Source organism: Rhyacophila brunnea, unplaced genomic scaffold (assembly GCF_057557595.1).
Source record: "Rhyacophila brunnea isolate RB1 unplaced genomic scaffold, BYU_Rbru_1.0 scaffold_3, whole genome shotgun sequence".
NCBI lineage: Eukaryota > Metazoa > Arthropoda > Insecta > Trichoptera > Rhyacophilidae > Rhyacophila > Rhyacophila brunnea.
In genome coordinates, this window is record NW_028232965.1 from 11,691,865 (window position 1) to 11,711,758 (window position 19,894).

Below are 19,894 nucleotides of genomic sequence, written 5' to 3' on the forward strand. Positions count from 1 at the left end.
AAAAATATTGAGCATATATATAATTAATAACCATGGAACCAAATTACGATGATCTGTCGTTTCAACATAAACAATTTCATCCTTCTCATTGATTATAATGAATGTTATTTTTCATAATATAACTTTTAATTATATTTTATTATGAATGATTTTTATTTTTCGTTTATTATTATTTTGTTTATGTACTACAAAAGGAAAATATAAATATATTTTGATTGTTAGTACGTATATGCATTTTTTTGACGAGGGGTACTCAGTGTTACGAAAATTATAGAAGGGGTACACAGATGTCGAAATTTTGGGAAACACTGGTCTAGAGAGCTACAATATTTATGCCGAACTCCACCGAAAGAAAATTTTTCTTTTGATTTACACCACCACCGACTGTAGTCGTTCTTTTCGCCGAATGTTTATCGTAGATTTTTGGTTTTTTAATATTGAGGTTCCAAAATATTAATTGAAAATGGACAAAAAAAGTATTATTGCATTTAACTTATACATAAACCTACTCAACATAATACAGCCTAATGTCTCGTTTATCGGTCTTTTGTCTATTGTACTCGGTGTACCTACACCATGGCCCCCACGACCTGAAACGGGCCCTCAGGCTAGGGTATTTGGCGGACCCCCTATCTACCGCTTAGATTAAAGGCAGTATGAAACACTACATTAACGTTTTTCAAATTGTGTTTTAGTTCAAATTGAGGGTACTTAAAAGTGAATTATTTGCGATTTTCAATACATCTACTTTAATAATGGAGCTGTCGAGTATCGACACATAATAATCAGACAATATATTGCACAATTATATAATTTAAAATGTATATGGTCATGAAGTGTAAAAGAAGGCGACTTTTTTTTACTATTAAAGATAATTTATGATGTGTGTTTATCTCACTTATCTGGTCAACCCGACACGCCGGGCCCCCCACAGCCCGGGCCTCCAGGCTAGAGCCCTGTCAGCCCTCTCCAGCCATGACCTACACCACTCTGGAATTCGGGTGAACACCGAGAAGAAATTTTTGTGTTAGAAATTGAAATCTAAGATTTTTTTCTAAAAAGGGTGCTGGAGGATTACAAATCATTTTTTGCCATGTTATTTGTCTAAGCCCAAGGTATAGTATATTGGCTTTCAATTTCAGTGTGTAAAATCATTCTGATAATTTTCATGTTTGGGGGGTGCCAGGGCCCCTTGCCCCCCCAACCCTGGGTGCGCCACTGTCACAGTCGCTTGCGTCGAGAGTTTTTCAGCTCCTTTTCCCCCTACTGCATTGGTATTTTTTTGAATTTACCTATATAAGTATATATAAATATCGGAAATGAATTTAATTCAGTTATATACGAAACAAAGCAAAGAATTTACAAGATTTTCAAGAGGCAGTTGATACGAATTGTTTACAATATTCACATAAAATGAATTACTACAATGTAATTTTATACTGCGTGTGTATATTCCCAGTGTTGTGTTACATAGTGTTTTATACATCAAGGAGAAGATTATATGAACTGGCAGCACTTATCCCAGGAATCCCTGGAGTGCCTTTATTAGGAAATGCTTTGCTATTCTCTGGAAATGGTTTAGGTAGTAGATTAATATTTTAATATAACAATTATTTAAAATCTCGACAATTACTAACGTGGTTATTTATTGTTGTTAATTATTAGTTTATACAATAAAATTATTCTATAATTTGAGCAAATACGTTCATGTATCAAATAACATTCGCATAGAAATGTTTAAAGAAATTAACTTTTTACAAAATACAACTTTTCTACTCGTATATCAACCGATAAAAGGACAAATGCAAAGAATAAACTAAACTTAATCAATTACTTTTACAATGATTTTCGAATCGAAAAGGCACATTGTTTGACTGAAACATATTATATAGGTTTCACTTTTAGACGGCATCGTCAGACAGTTTAAAATTATAAACACTAGATTGTAAAAAAAATACATTTAACTGTGGAAACTTGGAAAATATATTATGGTTAACCTTTTTATGTAAATTTATAATAAAACATTTTAAAAACATCAGATTTTGATTTTTAAATAATTGTATTTGAGTGACACGAGTTGTATTTTTTTTAAAACTTTTGGCATGTAATTTGACACACTCGTAGAAAAGGGGTCTCCATCCCGTATCTATGTAATATTACGTAAACAAACTGTCTCTTAATGGACCACCGTCCTTTCACATGTATGTTTCTAAATGGAAACCGGACAAAACAGAACATTATATAACAGAACAGAGATAAAACAGAACAGCCACGTGGAAAATAAAATATTCATTTTTGTCGAATCTATTTATTAATTCTTAAATACTTATCTGTACTACTCTGTTTTGTCACCGTTCTGTTTATTCATGGAACCGTTTCTTATACCCAAAGAATCAACGCGTTATTTTGGATTCTAACCCGTGACTCACTGATAGCAATCGGTTCCATATTATTGTCGTTATATATGGGTATAAAAAATAGAAATAATATTTTTATTGTAACAGTGTTCAGCGTATTTGTTAGAATTTAAATAAAAAATACTTTTGTTTTAACTACGCTTCATCAGTCATCTTAGACAAATATAATTATTACAAAATGCTACTTTTAATTTTAGAGATCACTAATGCATTAAAAAATATTGGAAAGTCAGGCGTTGCCGCTGGAGGAGTGATAAAATGTTGGATCGGACCTCAACTAGTCATAGGTAAATAAAATATTATATTTAAATAATATATATAATACATTTCACGGTATGTAAATATTTTATCTACACAATGTGATACAAAATATTGGCCGAGATTTTATTTAGGTAACTTATCAATTGCAGTGAAAATTTACTTGTATCACACATCTCATCAGTCATCATACTCTGTGCTAAAACACAGTGGTCGAGCGGGTGGCAACGACTCAAACGTATAACCGTGTGTGACATGTTCGTAGACAGTGTCTTTTTTGGCATTTCACACACGGTTATACGTTTGAGTTTCACGCGCCGCTGCCTCCGCGTTCACTCTGGCGAAGCACTAAAAACTATATTTTTAATTGCACCTATTATGAGATTACATAGTTCTAATTTTAACCCATTTTAAATTTTCAGTTTTAAGTAATCCAGCTGATATTGAAATAATCCTTAAGACAGAGTTAAGAAAAGGTCAAAGTTTTCGTTTTTTCGATAAGTTATTAGGCGCTGGACTTATTACTGCAGAACGTAAGTTTTATATTTTAAAATATGTTTAATGTTATTATTTCATGATTCTTTCTTGATAAATTGTCGCCATATCAATGCTATGCCGAATATGCCAACAATGGCAAATTTATTATAGACGATTTTTTTTGCATGCGCAATTTTGGCTATATCCGAGTATCCGACCACAGCTGTGACTGTTGGCCGTCTATTGGAAAAGGTTACATTTATTTTGTTGAAAATTACGAATAGTAAAAATAAACATTAAAATGTACCATTTATAAGTTTTAACACAACATAACACAACAAAACATAAAGTCGCTGATATGAGGGTAGTAAAAAAGTAAGTAATTTTTTTTTTTGCAATAAAACAACAATAAGGTACTTATATTTTTCAACATAGTCCTATTTTCGGTGTACATACTTGGTCCAACGATTTTACAATTTTTCATACCTTGCAAAATAGTCATTTACTACGGCGATGACATCTTGATTCTATAAAAATTGTTTTCGTTTTTAAATTCGTGAACAGGAAGAAGTCGCACATGTCAAGTTCGGAGAATATGGTGGACGAGAAAACAATTCAAAACCCAATTCGTGCAATTTTGAGATTGAAACCTTCGATTCATGGGACCATTCATTGGTCCGGCAGAAGAGAACTTTCTTATATTGTGCCAATCTAAACTGTTTTTCCTCTAAGTCGTCTTCTAATTTAAACGTACTCATAATGCCACATAAAATGCCTCTGTTATTATCTTACTCATCTCCAAGTCATCCATCATAATCTTTAGAAATGCCAAAGATGGGATAAAACGGTCTTTCAGCGCACTTTTACAAGGCGCTGTCCATTTTTTTGACAGCTGCTTGAACTCTTGTGTGTGTAATTAGTGGTCATTAGTAGTAAATCCAAGTTTTGTCAACAGTTACGAATCGATGTAAAAGTTCTTTCGAATTGCAATTAAACAACGTCAATCACTGCGATGAAAATTCCATTTGAATGTGTTTTTGTAATAAAAGAAAATCAAATCATTTAAGCTAGGTATGTATATTCGCCATAATAAAGCATAAAGTGATCTGAATGCTTCCCATTATTAATAGGATAGGTACCTATATTATAATCGTGGGTGTTCTAATAATGTATACCATACCCCGCCTCCATTGATGATATCTTAAGTGTTATTTCATTCAAACACTTATGTAACAAATTTTTGATAGATTTAAATAATATATTCCTTAATTGTTAAAAAGAATGCATGACATTTCATAGTGTTGAATCATAGTAACATTTATTTTAAGTCAATTCATAATGGTTACCTACATCGAATGTATGGTAAATTTATGAAATTAAATGTAAGTACTGATACCTACGGGAATAGACGTGTGATGATTTTTTTCAGGTCCTGGTATTTAGGTGAAGAGAGAGAGAGACATTTAATGTGTGGTGGGGGCTTGCATAATATTGTAGGTCAACGCAAATATATTATTAATAAACACAGATTTTTATTTGATAACTCAACGCAGAGTTAAGGGGACGTTCTACAGAATTGGCCTTGAGAATTGAAAATATGATTTTTTAACATGTGGTCCATAATATCTGGTCTACTAGTTAATATAAAAAGGTCGTGTCAAAGTTATTTGTGTCAAGGGGCCGCTGAAGAGCTCGACATTCAAACATAATTTAGTATAAAAAGGACCTCGGCGTCGTAAGTACGTTAATTTAAATCGATTTTTTCGCAAAAATCACTAATCATCGGAGATTTTATTTCAAGAAACATTAATATTATTTTTGATATTGTCTGCCGCTGAACATTATTATTATTTTATAAACACCTGCAAGATATACGCCGATCAGAAAACAGGGCTGTCAAAATACTATTATGTAATATAATATTTTTAAAATGTTAATTTCATCATAGTTTTTAATCAAACCTGTGCAAGTACATACTGATAACTTGGGTGGATTTTGTAGCAAACATACTATTGATATATATACGGGTATATTATTATTATAACCCAATTCAAATTGAACATAGGTTGATACTCAAATACTATTATAGTATGTTTATGATTTCAAGAAAATAAGACGATGGTATAATTAATCCATATCAATTATTTGAAAACATTACATTCGCACTTTGCAAGATAACATCAAAATGTGTATATACTTATCTAAATGACGAATGACATTCATGAGTGAGCACGGCTGAAACCTTGGATATGTGTTTTTTTCTATTTCAAAATCTTTTAATTGTGTATTATTTTATTACAGATTCAAGGCCAACTTCATATAACTATAACTATAACAGAACAAGATAAAACAGAACACGACAAAACAGAACAGCCAAGGGAAAAATGAAATACTATTTTTTTTGGAATCTATTTATTAATTAAATTTTAAACGAAATATATATAAATATTTAATATTTAAAAAAAATCAATTTTTATGTGAAATCATCAAGGTATAATATATACTGTCATTTATTTTTACAATACCGTTATTTTGAAAATAATGCATTTTTTATATATAGAGTATATAAAATTGTTTAATGTAATCACTGCATGCTGGCCATTTGGCGTAAATACCTCAATTTATCTGTTTGATTTTGATAATAATTATGTATAACTATTGCCACTCGATTACTAAGTATCTCATACTTTTTTTTTATAACTTCAAGGCGACCTGTATGAGCACTAGCTAATAATAATCGGGGTGACGGACGAAATTAAAAATCACGATAAAAATGGTTTTTTGTCTCTCCTGTAAAAAATTGCGCAATATTGACACTTAGTTTGAATTGCGCAAATTTTACAAGAGAGACAAAAATCATACATTTTGTAAAATTTGCGCAATTCAAGATAAGTGTTACGATTGCGCATTTTTTTTCAGGAGACAAAAAACATTTTTTTATCTCTCTTAATTATTTTTCAGGATTTCGACCCAAACCCATCCTAAGCTTGCCGGCAATACCCAGTTAAGTTTATTTGAGACTTTCTAGCGATTAGTAATGCAGAAATTAGGTATATAATTTGATTTATTATGGCGTATTGAAAATCTCTGCTATTAAAAATCTATCAACATAATAGAGATAGGACAATTTCAATATTCAATTTATATTTTCCTGAAAGGTCATAGTTATATTTATAATTGTTCTGTTTTGTCACTGTTCTGTTTTGTCATGTTCTGTTTTGTCATGTTCTGTTTTGTCATGTTCTGTTTTGTCATGTTCTGTTTTATCGTGTTCTGTTTTGTCTTGTTCTGCTTTGTCGTGACCCATGAATATGGTTTGAGAACGGAGAGAGTTAGGCCGGAACAAGCTATTTATCGATTTATTAGGGCGAGAATGTATCACCTTTCACTCGGCTTATATTACTCAAAGGGCGTCTCCACGACCCCCAAACCAGTTGGTATCAATTGGATACATAAAAAATAAAATATTACTAAAAACTTTGCTTGGAAAAGGGCTCTAGAAAATAGAGAGATTCATGAAGCTTTCAGTTTTTAATAAATGTATTTTTTCTCAATATTTTGTTTAATAATTTCATCGATGTCAATTTCATCAATGTGAAGGGATCGGTAATTTTAAATTAATTCTCTTTACAATATTTCCACACCTTCGTTTTTCAGATTTTTTTTAAATAGAAAAATATAAATAAAATATGAGATAATTTAGGTTATAATATTATGATAGGTAGTTACTTTAATTAATTTTCATTTCTTTGGTTTCCACTAAAAAAATAATTATTTTCTAGTAAAGGGAATTTTGGGTTGGCATCCGAACGGCAAACATCCTTAACGCGTCTGTGAATAATATTGAAAATATATACCTAGCGCTTATTATTTCAAACATAACGAACATGTCTAAATCAAAAATAATAAAGATACATTTAAAATGTGTCGCGTTTTGATAATATAAATAAGTTTACCACGTTAACTTTTCATGCCAATACATGTTACTATTGTAACAGGAACAGGTACCTACTGATTTGACAAACATAATAAATCTTGGAATACTGGGAATGATTGTTATAAGTATCTACTACTGATTTGACAAACATAATGTGAGTGATTGTTAAAAGTATACGATAATTTGAGAGACTGGTCTAAATGCAAGGACATCCCTTTTATTGTACCTAAAAATGTTTTTTTCAGCATACCTATGGAAAGTCCACCGAAAATTGCTATCGCCAACATTTCATCAAAAGATTTTGGACAATTTCTTTGAAAGTTTTGTCGAAAAAAGTGAAATAATGGTAAAACAAATGACACACCAAAAAGGCGCATTTGACATAACCGATTTGATCAGGCCCTGCTCTATTGATACGATTTGCGGTATGTACATTATATGCATTCAATCAGAGAACACAGAATTAATGGGAACTGAAATACCTAACGGGTGTGAAGTAACAGGCAACCGATCTCGAATGTGAAAGAATATGGGATAAACTTAAACACGTGTCAAGAATTCGTCATTCTAAGTTTGTCCTTCGTTCTGGCAACTGCCCTCTGCACTGGCAACTGCACTAACGCTCATTCAATATTGGTGTACTTGAAGGTTACAACATACACTATTGCACGCCTATAATGTGTGTTTCTTTTCGTAGGACACTCACACATTCAAAACCCTGCATCAAAATGTAGTGTATGGGGGTTAGCCTATCTGAATTATATTTATTAATCTGTTCTGTGCACCTAATAGACTTTTTTGCAATGAAGTTTATTTAAAAATTTACAGTTTATAAAATAATAACGTGTCTGTAAATTTGCGTCTCTATTAATACTCTCACCGTTAATATTATTTTTATTTAACATACACCCTAAAAATACATCGTACGTCGTTTTGTAACAATGGATACCTAATGTGATATTTAATTGTTTACCTATTTCTTCTTTATTAATTCTACTTATTAGCGGATCATTGTTTGCACATATAGTTAAATATTTCACGGTTTATTGAGAGAAGCACTCTTCAGTTTAAGAAGCACTAATCTAGAGCATTGAAAATATTTTTGTATAAAATCAATATTTTTCTAGAGTTTCTAGTCTTTTAATTTAGTTTGGTAAATAATATTTTTACAGCAACTGCAATGGGAATACAGTTAAATACACAGAAAACTATGGCTTCTACCTATATTCAGTCGGCCTTATGTGAATCAGAAATCATTTATAAAAGAATGGTTAAATGGTGGCTGCAACCAACTTGGATTTTTAAATTGACACCATATGCCAAACAAGAAGATACATGTATAAAAAATATTCATGGTTTTGTCGATAACGTAAGAACTATTTATCTATTTACTTATTTTTTTTAAATATAGGCGCTGAAAATATGTATTAATATATCATGTCAGAAAACTTTGAATATGCCGAAGTGAAATTTTAAGAGAGAACAGGACTCCGTCCATATGTGCGAAATGTGTATTGTACAAAAGCTTAAATGTGAAACTACACGTCTTCATAATTTCATAATAGAATAATAATATTAACAAATAAATATCCATTTTATTTTAGATATTCACAGATATTGATAATTATCTGGATAAATGAATTAAAAATACAATTGATCTTGAATTTTTCAATTATCTGTTGCCGAATGAACAAATATAATATCAGCAATTCTTACTTTTTTCAAATGCATTGAAGATGGCATTTCTATTTCGACGATTTCAGAGAGCCATTCCAATTTAAATTTATCGCAGGATTTTTTCTTAATGATCGCATTTGAAATCACATGCACTCCTTTTTGACATGTTATGGGGATAAGTTTTCTATAATTAACAAAATCTGTTAATACAAACCTCTACTCTATGGAGGCCCATATGATCCTATTAGGATCGGACATGGTCGAAGAAGAAGACATTATGTAACTGTGGAAGCAATCGTATTGTTAACTTGAATTATTTCTTACATACACTGAACATACCTACAGTCTATAGTTATTACTAAAATCTGGCAAATGAAACTTTATTTTACAAAACTTTTATGTGAGGACTGTGCGGGGGTTGAAGACATGAAGTGTGCGGACACATTTTGGTAGGTGTGCGGGGATTACAGGGAACATTGATTACAATATGTATTCACTTATTAATGTATATTAAATATTAAGGTTAAGAATATAAAGGAATAATTTAAGAAATACGTATTAATAAAATTAAATATAAAATAAAATACAAAAAGTTGTATTGGCCGGGAATCGAACCCGGGCCGCCCGCGTGGCAGGCGAGCATTCTACCACTGAACGACCAAGTTGCATATCGGCTGTTGTTTTATAAAATGTTATTTTGCATATTACAATTAATATGTATTCACTTATTAACGTATATTAAATATTAATATTAAGGTAATGAATAATTTAAGAAATACTTATCAATAAAATAACATACTTATAAAAATAAAATAAAATACAATACAGAAAGTTGCTTCGGCTGGGAATTGAACCCGGGCCGCCCGCGTGGCAGGCGAGCATGCTACCACTGAACGACCGAATTGCATATCGGCTGTTGTTATATTTTATAAAATGTCATTTTGCATATTACAATATGTATTCACTTTTTAACGTAAGTATATTAACGTTTAAAAAATAAATTAAAATACAATATAAAAACAAATTGTCGGACGATGGATGCATGCGAATTTGAATCTTAGATCCTGAAAAATTATAATAAAATGTTCCCAAGCGGTCACCCATCCAAGTTGTAGTCGCGCTAAGGGCCCACATGCTCAGCGTAGGTCAAAATGGAGCTTTCATGGTATTTTCAGGGCATAACCCTGGACATTCCTTAAACGTTGTAGATAATCTATTTATATAATTTTGAAGCCTTATTATCCTTTATATTTATTTTAAACATTTGATGACTGCATAAAGTATTTTTATTACATAACATAGTATTCTTTTAAACCTCTCGCTCTAATGTTTTAGAATATAGGCATATTTCAGTACATTCATGTGCAGTGGTGTTAAGATTTTTTAGATTAATTAATTTTTAAACGCATGTACAAAACCATTAGTAAAATTAATATTAACATTATATAGTGACATATATACGATAAAAATCTCTGTGATCCAAAATTTGACAAGAATTAGGCATTTTATTATTCAAAAAATGGGCACGATTCACATTTGAAGATAATTCTAAATATTCTGATTATAAGCTGTCTTTAACTATTCAAATGTGATAAACATCCTACGAATAATGATTGCTTTATAATAATTATTGACCTAAGAATGAGGTAGTATTTTTTTGAAATACGCCATTTTTATTGGCATTTCCCAATAGTTCAGCTACAACATACGGCCGTAGCCATAAATTGACAAAGGATAAATGAAGTAGGCCGTATGTTCACATTTCAATGGTCAAAGACATAGCTTATAATAAGTGTCTTTATAATTATCTTCAAATATATCAATCGTGCCCATTTTTGACTAATAAAATGCGTAATTCTTGTTAAATTTGGGGATCAAAAAGATTATAAAATATAATTCTTTATCGTCAATATGTCACTATATTATAATGTTAACATTAATTTTACTAATGGTTTTGTAAATGCGTTTCAAAATTAATAAATCTAAAAGAGACTTACTGAAATATGACTATATTCTAAAACATTAGAGCGAGAGGTTTAAAAAATACTATTTTATGTAATAAAAATACTTTATGCAGTTATCAAAAATGTTAAAAATAAATATAAAGGATAATAGAGCTTCAAAATTATATAAATATATTATCTACAACGTTTAAGGAATGACCAGGGTTATGCTCTGAAAATACCATAAAAGCTCCATTTTGACGTACGCTGAGCATGTGGGCCGTTAACATCGGTGATTGAATGACAAGCTTTAAGAGCGCCCTGGAGCTCGATTTCCTAACTATCATCTCGTGTGACACCAGACGACATGACGTAATTGTGGCGTCAGCCAATACACGCTCGAGCATGTCGTCTGGTGCCACACGAGACGATAGTTATGAAATCGCGGTGCTGCTACGGTAAGCGTGTCGATGACGCGAAAAATGTTGTCAAAACTGTTATAGTGACATCACAGTTGAATTTCTGCACAAAATTTTAATATCGTGGCCAGCAGTAAGACATATACATGTTAAAATGAAAACGTTAGCTGGTGGGCATAAAGATCCAAACCCCTGAAAAATACCTGACGACAGTGTCTTTAACCATGTGACTCAATGATTCTCAAACAGGATCCGCGATTTTTAATCGCGTTCTAAGTGGGTGGCAAATTTATGAAAGAATGCGAATATCTTTTGAGAGTAGATTTCATCGTGCTAACATTTTTTTTAGCTTATGGTAGTGGTAAGCATTTTCACATCTATATTATAATATGTGTAGTTGCTCATGTTTTTTTTACTTGCAGGTAATAAAGACGAAAAAGCAAAAACTTCTGAACATGAACCATGATATTTATGATAGCCAGGACAATGGCCTTGTCAATGGTAGGTTTTAAAATTTATATACACAATATATTGTTTTTCAATTTGTGTTTGGGGTCAGAGTATGGACCTAATAGGTTGAACAAGTGGCTAACATCCATTTATCGTAAAAATCTGTTAATTCAACCTCCGCTTTGTGGGGGCGCCATATAATCTTTTTACGATCGGACATGGTAAAAATGTATATTAAAAGCTATATATTATATTCTTCGACCATGTCTGATCCTAATTGGATCATATGGGCCTCCACAGAGTGGAGGTTTTCTTTAACAAATGTTGTTTTTACGAGAAATGGATGTCGGCCACTTGCTCAACTTATTATTGGGTCCATACTGTAACTAGTCTGACTCATACACAAATTGAAAAACAATAAGTGTGCATGTCAGACCCAGGATTCGAACCTGGGATCCACGACGCTATAGGCCGATGCTTAAGGGCCCACATGCGCCACGTAGATAAAAATGGAGGTTTGTGGTATTTTCAGAGCATACGCCTGGACATTCCTTAAACGTTTTAGATATTCTATTTATATAATTTTGAAGCCTTATTATCCTTTATATTTATTTTAAACATGTGATGACTGCAGAAAGTATTTTTATTACATAAAATAGTATTATTTTAAACCTCTCGATCTGTTTTAGAATATAGTCATTTTTCAGTACATCCATGTGCAGTGGTGTCTAGATTTTTTTGATTTATCAATTTTTAAACGCATTTATAAAACCATTAGTAAATTGTTTACTATTTAAATAATATAAATATTTTCGATAAAAAATAATATTTATAATCTCTGTGATCACAAATTTGACAAGAATTAGGCATTTTATTAATCAAAAAATGGGCAAGATTACCACAGTTGAAGATAATTCTAAAGATATTGATTATAAGCTATATTTTTGACCATTTAAATGTGATAAAATATCCTACGAATAATGATTGTTTTATAATAATTATTGACCTAAGAATAAGGTAGTATTTTTTTTAAATAAGCCATTTATATTGGCATTTCCCAGTGGTTAAGCTACAACATACGGTCGTAGCCATAAATTGACAAACGACAAATGAAGTAGGGAGTAAGATAATGTTAATGCGCGTGTTTGAACATATACCTAACCGAAAAAAACGATTTGAGATGCATGTCACGTCACTGTCACGCTCTCACGACGACAAGTTAGGTATATGGTTTCGTCATTTTGTAGAATATTTTGAAGAATCACCACCTCTCTAAATTCAATTATAGAGAGTGCCAACTCTAATGTATTAGTATTTTGAATTATTATTAATTATTCGTGCTAATTTAAATTAATTTTAACAATCTCTACGTATGCGTACGTTAAAATTACTTTTAATATTATACCCATAGCTAATATTTCAAACAGAACCCAACCTGCAAACCATAGATAATAGACAATTTTCTTATAGAAAATACGTAATGCCAACCACTAAAAAGAAAAAAACGTGATTTTGACATGATTCGAAAAAATGTAGACATGTGGAAAAAGATAAACGTTCAAAACGTCATGCAGGTGTCGATGCAGTGCGGTTCAACGTGAGGTAACCTCATTGTTGCTTTGGTGATTTCGGCAGATTTGAAATGTTCGTTTACTTTAGAGGTGCAAAATGTGCTACAGGATGGGAGCATCAGTCTGATGACATTTTAAACCCCAAGAAAAACGACGTTATGCGTCAATTACATTGAGATACTTTAAGAGCTGTTTGTTGGCGATTTTAAAAGCGGGCGATTCAGCGACTGCGATTGTGATCATGACACACAAAACTTTCCATTCGCTGAGAAGCCAACAAGCTAGCGACTATTTTGACAGAACGTAGTTCGTTTTTTACTGGGAATTCGCTACTACGCTCTACTCTACGCAGTAAGCTACACGCTGGCGTGTATCGTGTAAAGTTGACCGGCTTTCAACTTTTCTCGGTAGACTGTCTGCTTGCTAACTTGTTCGATGATGACACTGGGCGACTTTACAGGCCGATCGTAAATTCGCCAACAAGCAGCTCGTAAAGTAGCTCAATGTCATTGACGCTTTACACACTATTTTCCCGTAGCGGCAGCTTATTGTGACGTCACGTGATAATCCGCGACATGCACCATAATATAATTTGCGCTTAAGAGTACAAATACCAGGTTACAATTATTGTGCAGAGGTGGGTGAGAATTTTCAATGGAAAAAATAAATATGAGGAGTAGGATTCAGTTACTATTATTATAAATGTTATTAATTAATGTGTTACAAATTTTTTTTTTTATTTATTCCTAGAATTTATAACTATTAATTCTCAAGTTACCTAATTCGTGCGATGATGGATTTTACAACAAATTACTACCTTTAAGGGGGTACATGCTCGTCGAAGGTCAAAATTGAGTTTTATTGTATTTTCAAACCATGATACTGGACACTCCTTAAACGTTGTAGATAATATATTTATATAATTTTGAAGCCTTATTATCTTTTATAGTTATTTTAAACATTTGATGACTGCATAAAGTATTTTTGTTACATAAAATAGTATTCTTTTAAACCTCTCGCTCTAATGTTTTAGAATATAGTCATATTTAGGTACATAACTGTGCAGTGGTGTTAAGATGTTTTACATTTATTTATTTTTAAACGTATTTATAAAACTATTAGTATAATTTATTACGAGATAATTTTTGAAAAATATTCACGATAAAAAATTATATTGATAATCTCTGTGATCCTAAATTTGACAAGAAATAGGCATTTTATTATTCAAAAAATCGGCAAGATTAACACATTTGAAGATGACTCTAAAGATACTTATTATAAGCTATGTCTTTGACCATTCAAGTGTGATAAACATCTTACGAATAATGATTTTTTGAAATACGCCGTTTCTTTTGGCATTCCCCAGTAGTTAAGCTACAACATACGGCCGTAGCCATAAATTGACAAACTATAATTAAAGTAAGGAGTAAAATTATGTTAACGCATGTGTTTGAACATGTACCTAACCGATTTTTTTTTTTTAACGGTACATGTTCAAACACGCGCATCAATATCATTTTACTCCCTACTTTAATTATAGTTTGTCAATTTATGGCTACGGCCGTATGTTGTAGCTTAACCACTGGGGAATGACAAAAAAATGGCGTATTTCAAAAAAACACTACCTTATTCTTAGGTCAATAATTATTATAAAGCAATCATTATTCGTAAGATTTTTATCACACTTAAATGGTCAAAGACATAGCTTATAATAAATATCTTTAAAATCATCTTCAAATGTGTTAATCTTGCCCATTTTTTGATTAATAAAATGCCTAATTCTTGTCAAATTTGGGATCACAGAGTTTATCAATATAATTTTTTATCGTGAAAATTTTACAAAAATTATCTCTTAATAAATTATACTAATGGTTTTATAAATGCGTTTAAAAATTAATAAATGTAAAAAATCTTAACACCACTGCACAGTTATGTACCGGAATATAACTATATTCTAAAACATTAGAGCGAGAGGTTTAAAAGAATACTATTTTATGTAACAAAAATACTTTATGCAGTCATCAAATGCTTAAAATAATTATAAAGGATAATAAGGCTTTAAAATTATATAAAAAGATTATCTACAACGTTTAAGGAGTGTCCAGGATCATGGTTTGAAAATACGATAAAAACTCAATTTTGACCTACGACGAGCACGTGGGCCGTTAACAAAGTTAGTGTCATTTTCGATTAGGTGGCTTACAAACTCTGAAAATGTTACATTTTACGCAATATGTTAATATAACCTAATATTGATAGCTAACTGGATGTTTCCAGTATAGACACGGTCACAGTCATTGCATGTTAATTTATACATTGTATTGTAATACAAAAAAATATGTTTCTCATTGCTATTAAAAATATTTTCTCTAACCATAATAATGCATCTCTAATATTAAATTTATCATAAACATATGAGATTATAAAATATCACTCATACATTTTTAGGTGGATCCACTTTCCTGAAAAGAAAAGCGTTCCTTGATTTATTAATTGAGAAATCAGAAGGAAGCAGTCAATGGACAGATGAAGAAATGCGAGACGAAGTTAACACCATGATAATAGCAGGGAGTGATACCATCACAATAACAATGAGTTTCGTGGTTGCATTGTTAGGCTCCCACTCGCACATTCAAGATAAAGTTTTCGATGAGTATGTAACCATTATCATAATATGAATATGAAGCTGTATTATAGCTTCTACACCGCATTTTCAATTATGATTTTTTCCGGAATTAAAAAAAATATGTTGTCATCGATGATTGAACTACTGAAAAAAGAAAAAGAAAATATTTGATTTACAAAATTATATAATTCACTACACTGACTACACAATAATTTTTATTCCAGAACGTTTCAAGTACGGTTTTATTGGATCCTATAAAAATTGATACATACTACACATTTTGTGCTGGCATTTAAAATTATGAATTAATTTTATATAATATTACTTAGGTACTTACATTCAATTTATTAATTAAAAATAAAAAATAAAATTCTTCTTTTTTTCTTTCTCAATACAAACTATATTCTTAATAGAGATTTTAATTAAAATTAGCTTGATAATATTTTACCACCCAGGTTCTTGTTGTAAGTACGATTTATTACAGTTGAGTTAATCGAGTTTGTAGTTGAATTCAACTAATATATGCGATGTATACGGTTCCGGTTGGGAACGATATGTGACGAATGATAAGATAAGGCTGGGAAGACAAACTCTTAAAGTTCGGTGGATGTACGTGGCAGCAAATACTAGGGACCGAGAAGAGAGGGAGGTCTTTATCTAGCAGTGGATCAACTCCGGCTGATGATGATAATGAACTGGATGACGATTTTTTATTTGATTGGATTTATATTCAGTAAAAAAATATACTCATCTCTAAATTATACTAATAATACTATGTCATTACTATGTTACTTTTCAGGCTTAAAGGGATCTTTGGTGACTCAAGCAGGTCAATTGCAAAGGAAGATCTCAATAAAATGATATACTTGGAGAGAGTTATTAAAGAATCTCTTAGACTCTTTCCTGTAGCATTTGTGTTAGAAAAACAGTCGACGCGAGAAATAAAATTGGGTAAGTATTTACACTTTCAGTCACCGTCTTATAAGACGTTTTCGCGGAATAATAATAATATACCAATCAGAATAAGTTAACTGAATTATCCATAAACAGCTAATAGGTATATCAGTCATATCTCAATGTTATTATTACTTAGGTACCCTCAATCGATAGTATTAAAACGAAAGTACTGTACTTATATACAATATGTAGCAAAATAATTGTTAGAAACATGCTTTTTATTACAATTTTTTGCTCAAGTTTTTTATATTAAATATAAGATTACAAATACAAATTCGTCTTATTATTACATTATAAGAACTAATAATAAAATTAACACTTTATTTCAGAAAACTATACTTTGCCCGCTGATGTCGAATGTTCGATTGCCGTTTTTGCGGTTCACAGAGATAAAAAGATATGGGGAGAAAAGGCTGATGAATTTGATCCTGATAACTTTTTACCGGAAAAATGTGCACAACGCCACCCATATTCTTACATCCCCTTTAGTGCGGGGCCTAGAGATTGCATAGGTTAGAATAATACCCATAAACTTTGAACATAAATTGATTAAACGTCAGTTATATTAAGATAACATGACATCTTTATCCTGACACATGTGAAAAAACACAGGGTTCGAACCTGATTCTAGAATGAAATCTTAGAATTACAATAATAATTTCGTCGGTGGCTATACATACGTTATAAAATGATAAATAATTTTATTAGTATATTCATAAACTACCAATAATCACTGCGTGTTGGCTATTTTTCATAAAAACCTCAATTATTTATCTGCTTGATTATGATAATCATGCACAACTCCACCACTCGATTATTAAGGACCCATACCTTTTTTTTAAATTCAAGGTGATATCTCTCAGCAGCAACCTCAAAAGGATCATATGTTCTAATTTGAAAGAGAGGTGATCTTTATGTATTTTATCTCCACAGAATTGTTAAACTCATTATTTCGTTGGTTGTTTTTTTTTTAATATACAATTTGATTTTTACGGCATATTGAAAACCTGTGTTTAAAATCTATACAACATATAGACCTACGACAATTTCAATATTAAATATTATATTTTCCTGCAATGTCATAGTTCTGTTTATCACTGTTCTGTTTTGTCAACGTTCTGTATATTTATTTATCCTCTGTTAAATTATTATGTCCTGTTTATTCATGGAACCGATTTCACGACACACCAGTTTTTTAAAAATAATAACACATCTATAGTTATTTTAGTTATCTATAAAAATTGTGACACACTGGTTTTTTACCATATTATTATATAATATATATAACAGGTATACGTACCTATTGTTGATCGCGAAACAATTTTTGGTCGATCACTGCCATGAACCCACATACTAAAATTATCAGATCATTCAGTAATTAAAACTGACAACCTACAATAACATTGACATTTCATTTGTTGTAGTCGTAGTAGTACCTAGTTAGTAGTTTATTAACTTTGACACAATTAAAAACAAACATACGTGACTCGAAAATCTTTGAATTTATAGAAAAAAAAGTTCCATCACTCGTGAGTATGGTGGTTCAATGTAATACGAGTGAGGTGACTTCAGTATAGTTTTATACATTTAAATACCAATTAAATAAAACACAAAACGCTTTGTTCCCGTAAATGCTTTACCGTGATCTCGCGTGTGCACACATGACGTGATTATAGTATGTTTCTGCCTTATTAGTTCTGCGCTTACGAAGCATGCACTTTTATACAATAGTGACTGATAATTCACGTTATTTTGAAATTATTTAAATAAATATGTGAGTAAGTATCGAAAAATAATAAAAACAAAAATGAAATCAAATATAAACTTACAAATAAAAAAAAATGTTAAAAGCTTTTATTTTATTATCTATGTTTATCATTCAAAATTCGTTTTATGCTTAAGAATTGTTGAAATAATTCGTAGTGTTGATGTATTTCTTTATTTACTTAAAAAAGCATCGATTCTTCCATAAAATACCTATGTACCTAGTATAATATTAAATCTTAAATCCGTCGTTTTTTAGTCTTTAATACTGAATACCTACGGTTTTATTGACTATCCGCTACATGAAAATTTGCAAACAGAATACACACAGACATTTCAATATGTTTTTTATTTATGAAGTGGAATCTACATCGAAAGAAAAATGATTCACATAACTATCCCGTTTCAAATTAACGAAAAAACTAATTCTTCGTCTTTTTTTTGCAGGAAAACAATATGCAATGATGTCACTAAAAGTTACGCTAGCAACTATACTCAGGTCATTTAAAGTATATTGCGCCGTTGATCATAAAATAATATGGGAAAAGGAAATTATGTTTGAAATGCAAATGAGAACGCTCAATGGTATTCTGGTATCAATAGAGCCGAGATCAAAAAGTTGTTAATAATAATAATAATTATTATTGATATATTTATCTTAACTGATGTTATCCTATTTTTAATCTGTATAGACCAGGGATGGCGAACCAATAGTACGCGTGCCACCAGTGGCACGCGAGATGATTTTGCTTGGCACGCGAATGTTTTATGCTGAAGAGAAAAAAAATCAGATACAGTACATAATTTAAAAAATATTTTTTTTACAAAATAGTTTTACAAATACTTAAGTCTATTATATAATATGAAAAAATAATGAAGACATAACCATGAGTGATTTCTTCGGTTTTAAATAATAATTACCAATCGATGCACAAACGTAATCGATGAAATTCATGCATAAATGACAGATTCCATTGTATAAAAAATAGCAGGCAGATACTTTTCAAGAATAAGCATTACCTATGTTTAATTTAAATTGCATCGGAAGGCCCTTGGGTTTTATGCGACACAAATAATAATATCGCACTGGCCTCAATAGGCGGCGAGGGAATGGGACGATTTGACACCGCGAACTGGCCTCCGCCGATTGGCCTCCGGTAATTGGCCGCCGGTACAATCGGACGCCGGCCCAATTGGACGCCGACCCAATTCGACGCCGACCCAATTGGCCTCCGGGAGGATTGGACGCCGCACAGTTGAATTAAATGCGCAAAAGAATAGACGTACGTTACAATTTGTTGGAGTAAATAAGCAAGTCAGTTTAATATGCTTCTATCTTCTCAGTAGTTGTACCTTATACATTTCGCGCTTGACACATTTTTAATATAGACTGAGAAT

General features: G+C 31.3%; 1 protein-coding gene and 1 non-coding gene across 3 annotated transcripts; one reads left to right on the forward strand and one right to left on the reverse strand.

Moving 5' to 3' along the window:
- Positions 1–1,321: 1,321 nt before the first annotated feature.
- Positions 1,322–19,294, forward strand: LOC147067893 (cytochrome P450 4C1-like). 2 transcript variants are annotated; one of them, XM_085952839.1, is made up of 10 exons: positions 1,322–1,582; positions 2,615–2,704; positions 3,098–3,208; positions 7,335–7,514; positions 8,262–8,458; positions 11,551–11,629; positions 15,598–15,802; positions 16,575–16,726; positions 17,062–17,244; positions 18,944–19,294. In XM_085952839.1, exons 1-10 carry the CDS (start codon positions 1,414–1,416, stop codon positions 19,120–19,122), a joined length of 1,545 nt encoding a protein of 514 aa, XP_085808965.1. In that variant the 5' UTR covers positions 1,322–1,413; the 3' UTR covers positions 19,123–19,294. The 2 variants fall into 2 exon arrangements, with proteins under 2 accessions (XP_085808965.1, XP_085808966.1); XM_085952840.1 differs by lacking the exons at positions 2,615–2,704; positions 3,098–3,208 and having other exon boundaries at positions 1,339–1,582.
- Positions 9,361–9,433, reverse strand: TRNAG-GCC (transfer RNA glycine (anticodon GCC)). The gene has a single exon. It is a non-coding gene; the product is annotated as a tRNA-Gly (tRNA).
- Positions 19,295–19,894: the final 600 nt, after the last annotated feature.

Bases quoted from the DNA above. Each gene is read 5' to 3' on its own strand.
- LOC147067893 (XM_085952839.1), top strand. From the start codon at position 1,414: ATGAATTACTACAATGTAATTTTATACTGCGTGTGTATATTCCCAGTG. The intron at 2,705-3,097 runs GTAAATAAAATA...TTAAATTTTCAG, and splicing joins CGGACCTCAACTAGTCATAG to TTTTAAGTAATCCAGCTGAT. The intron at 7,515-8,261 runs GTATGTACATTA...ATATTTTTACAG, and splicing joins CTCTATTGATACGATTTGCG to CAACTGCAATGGGAATACAG.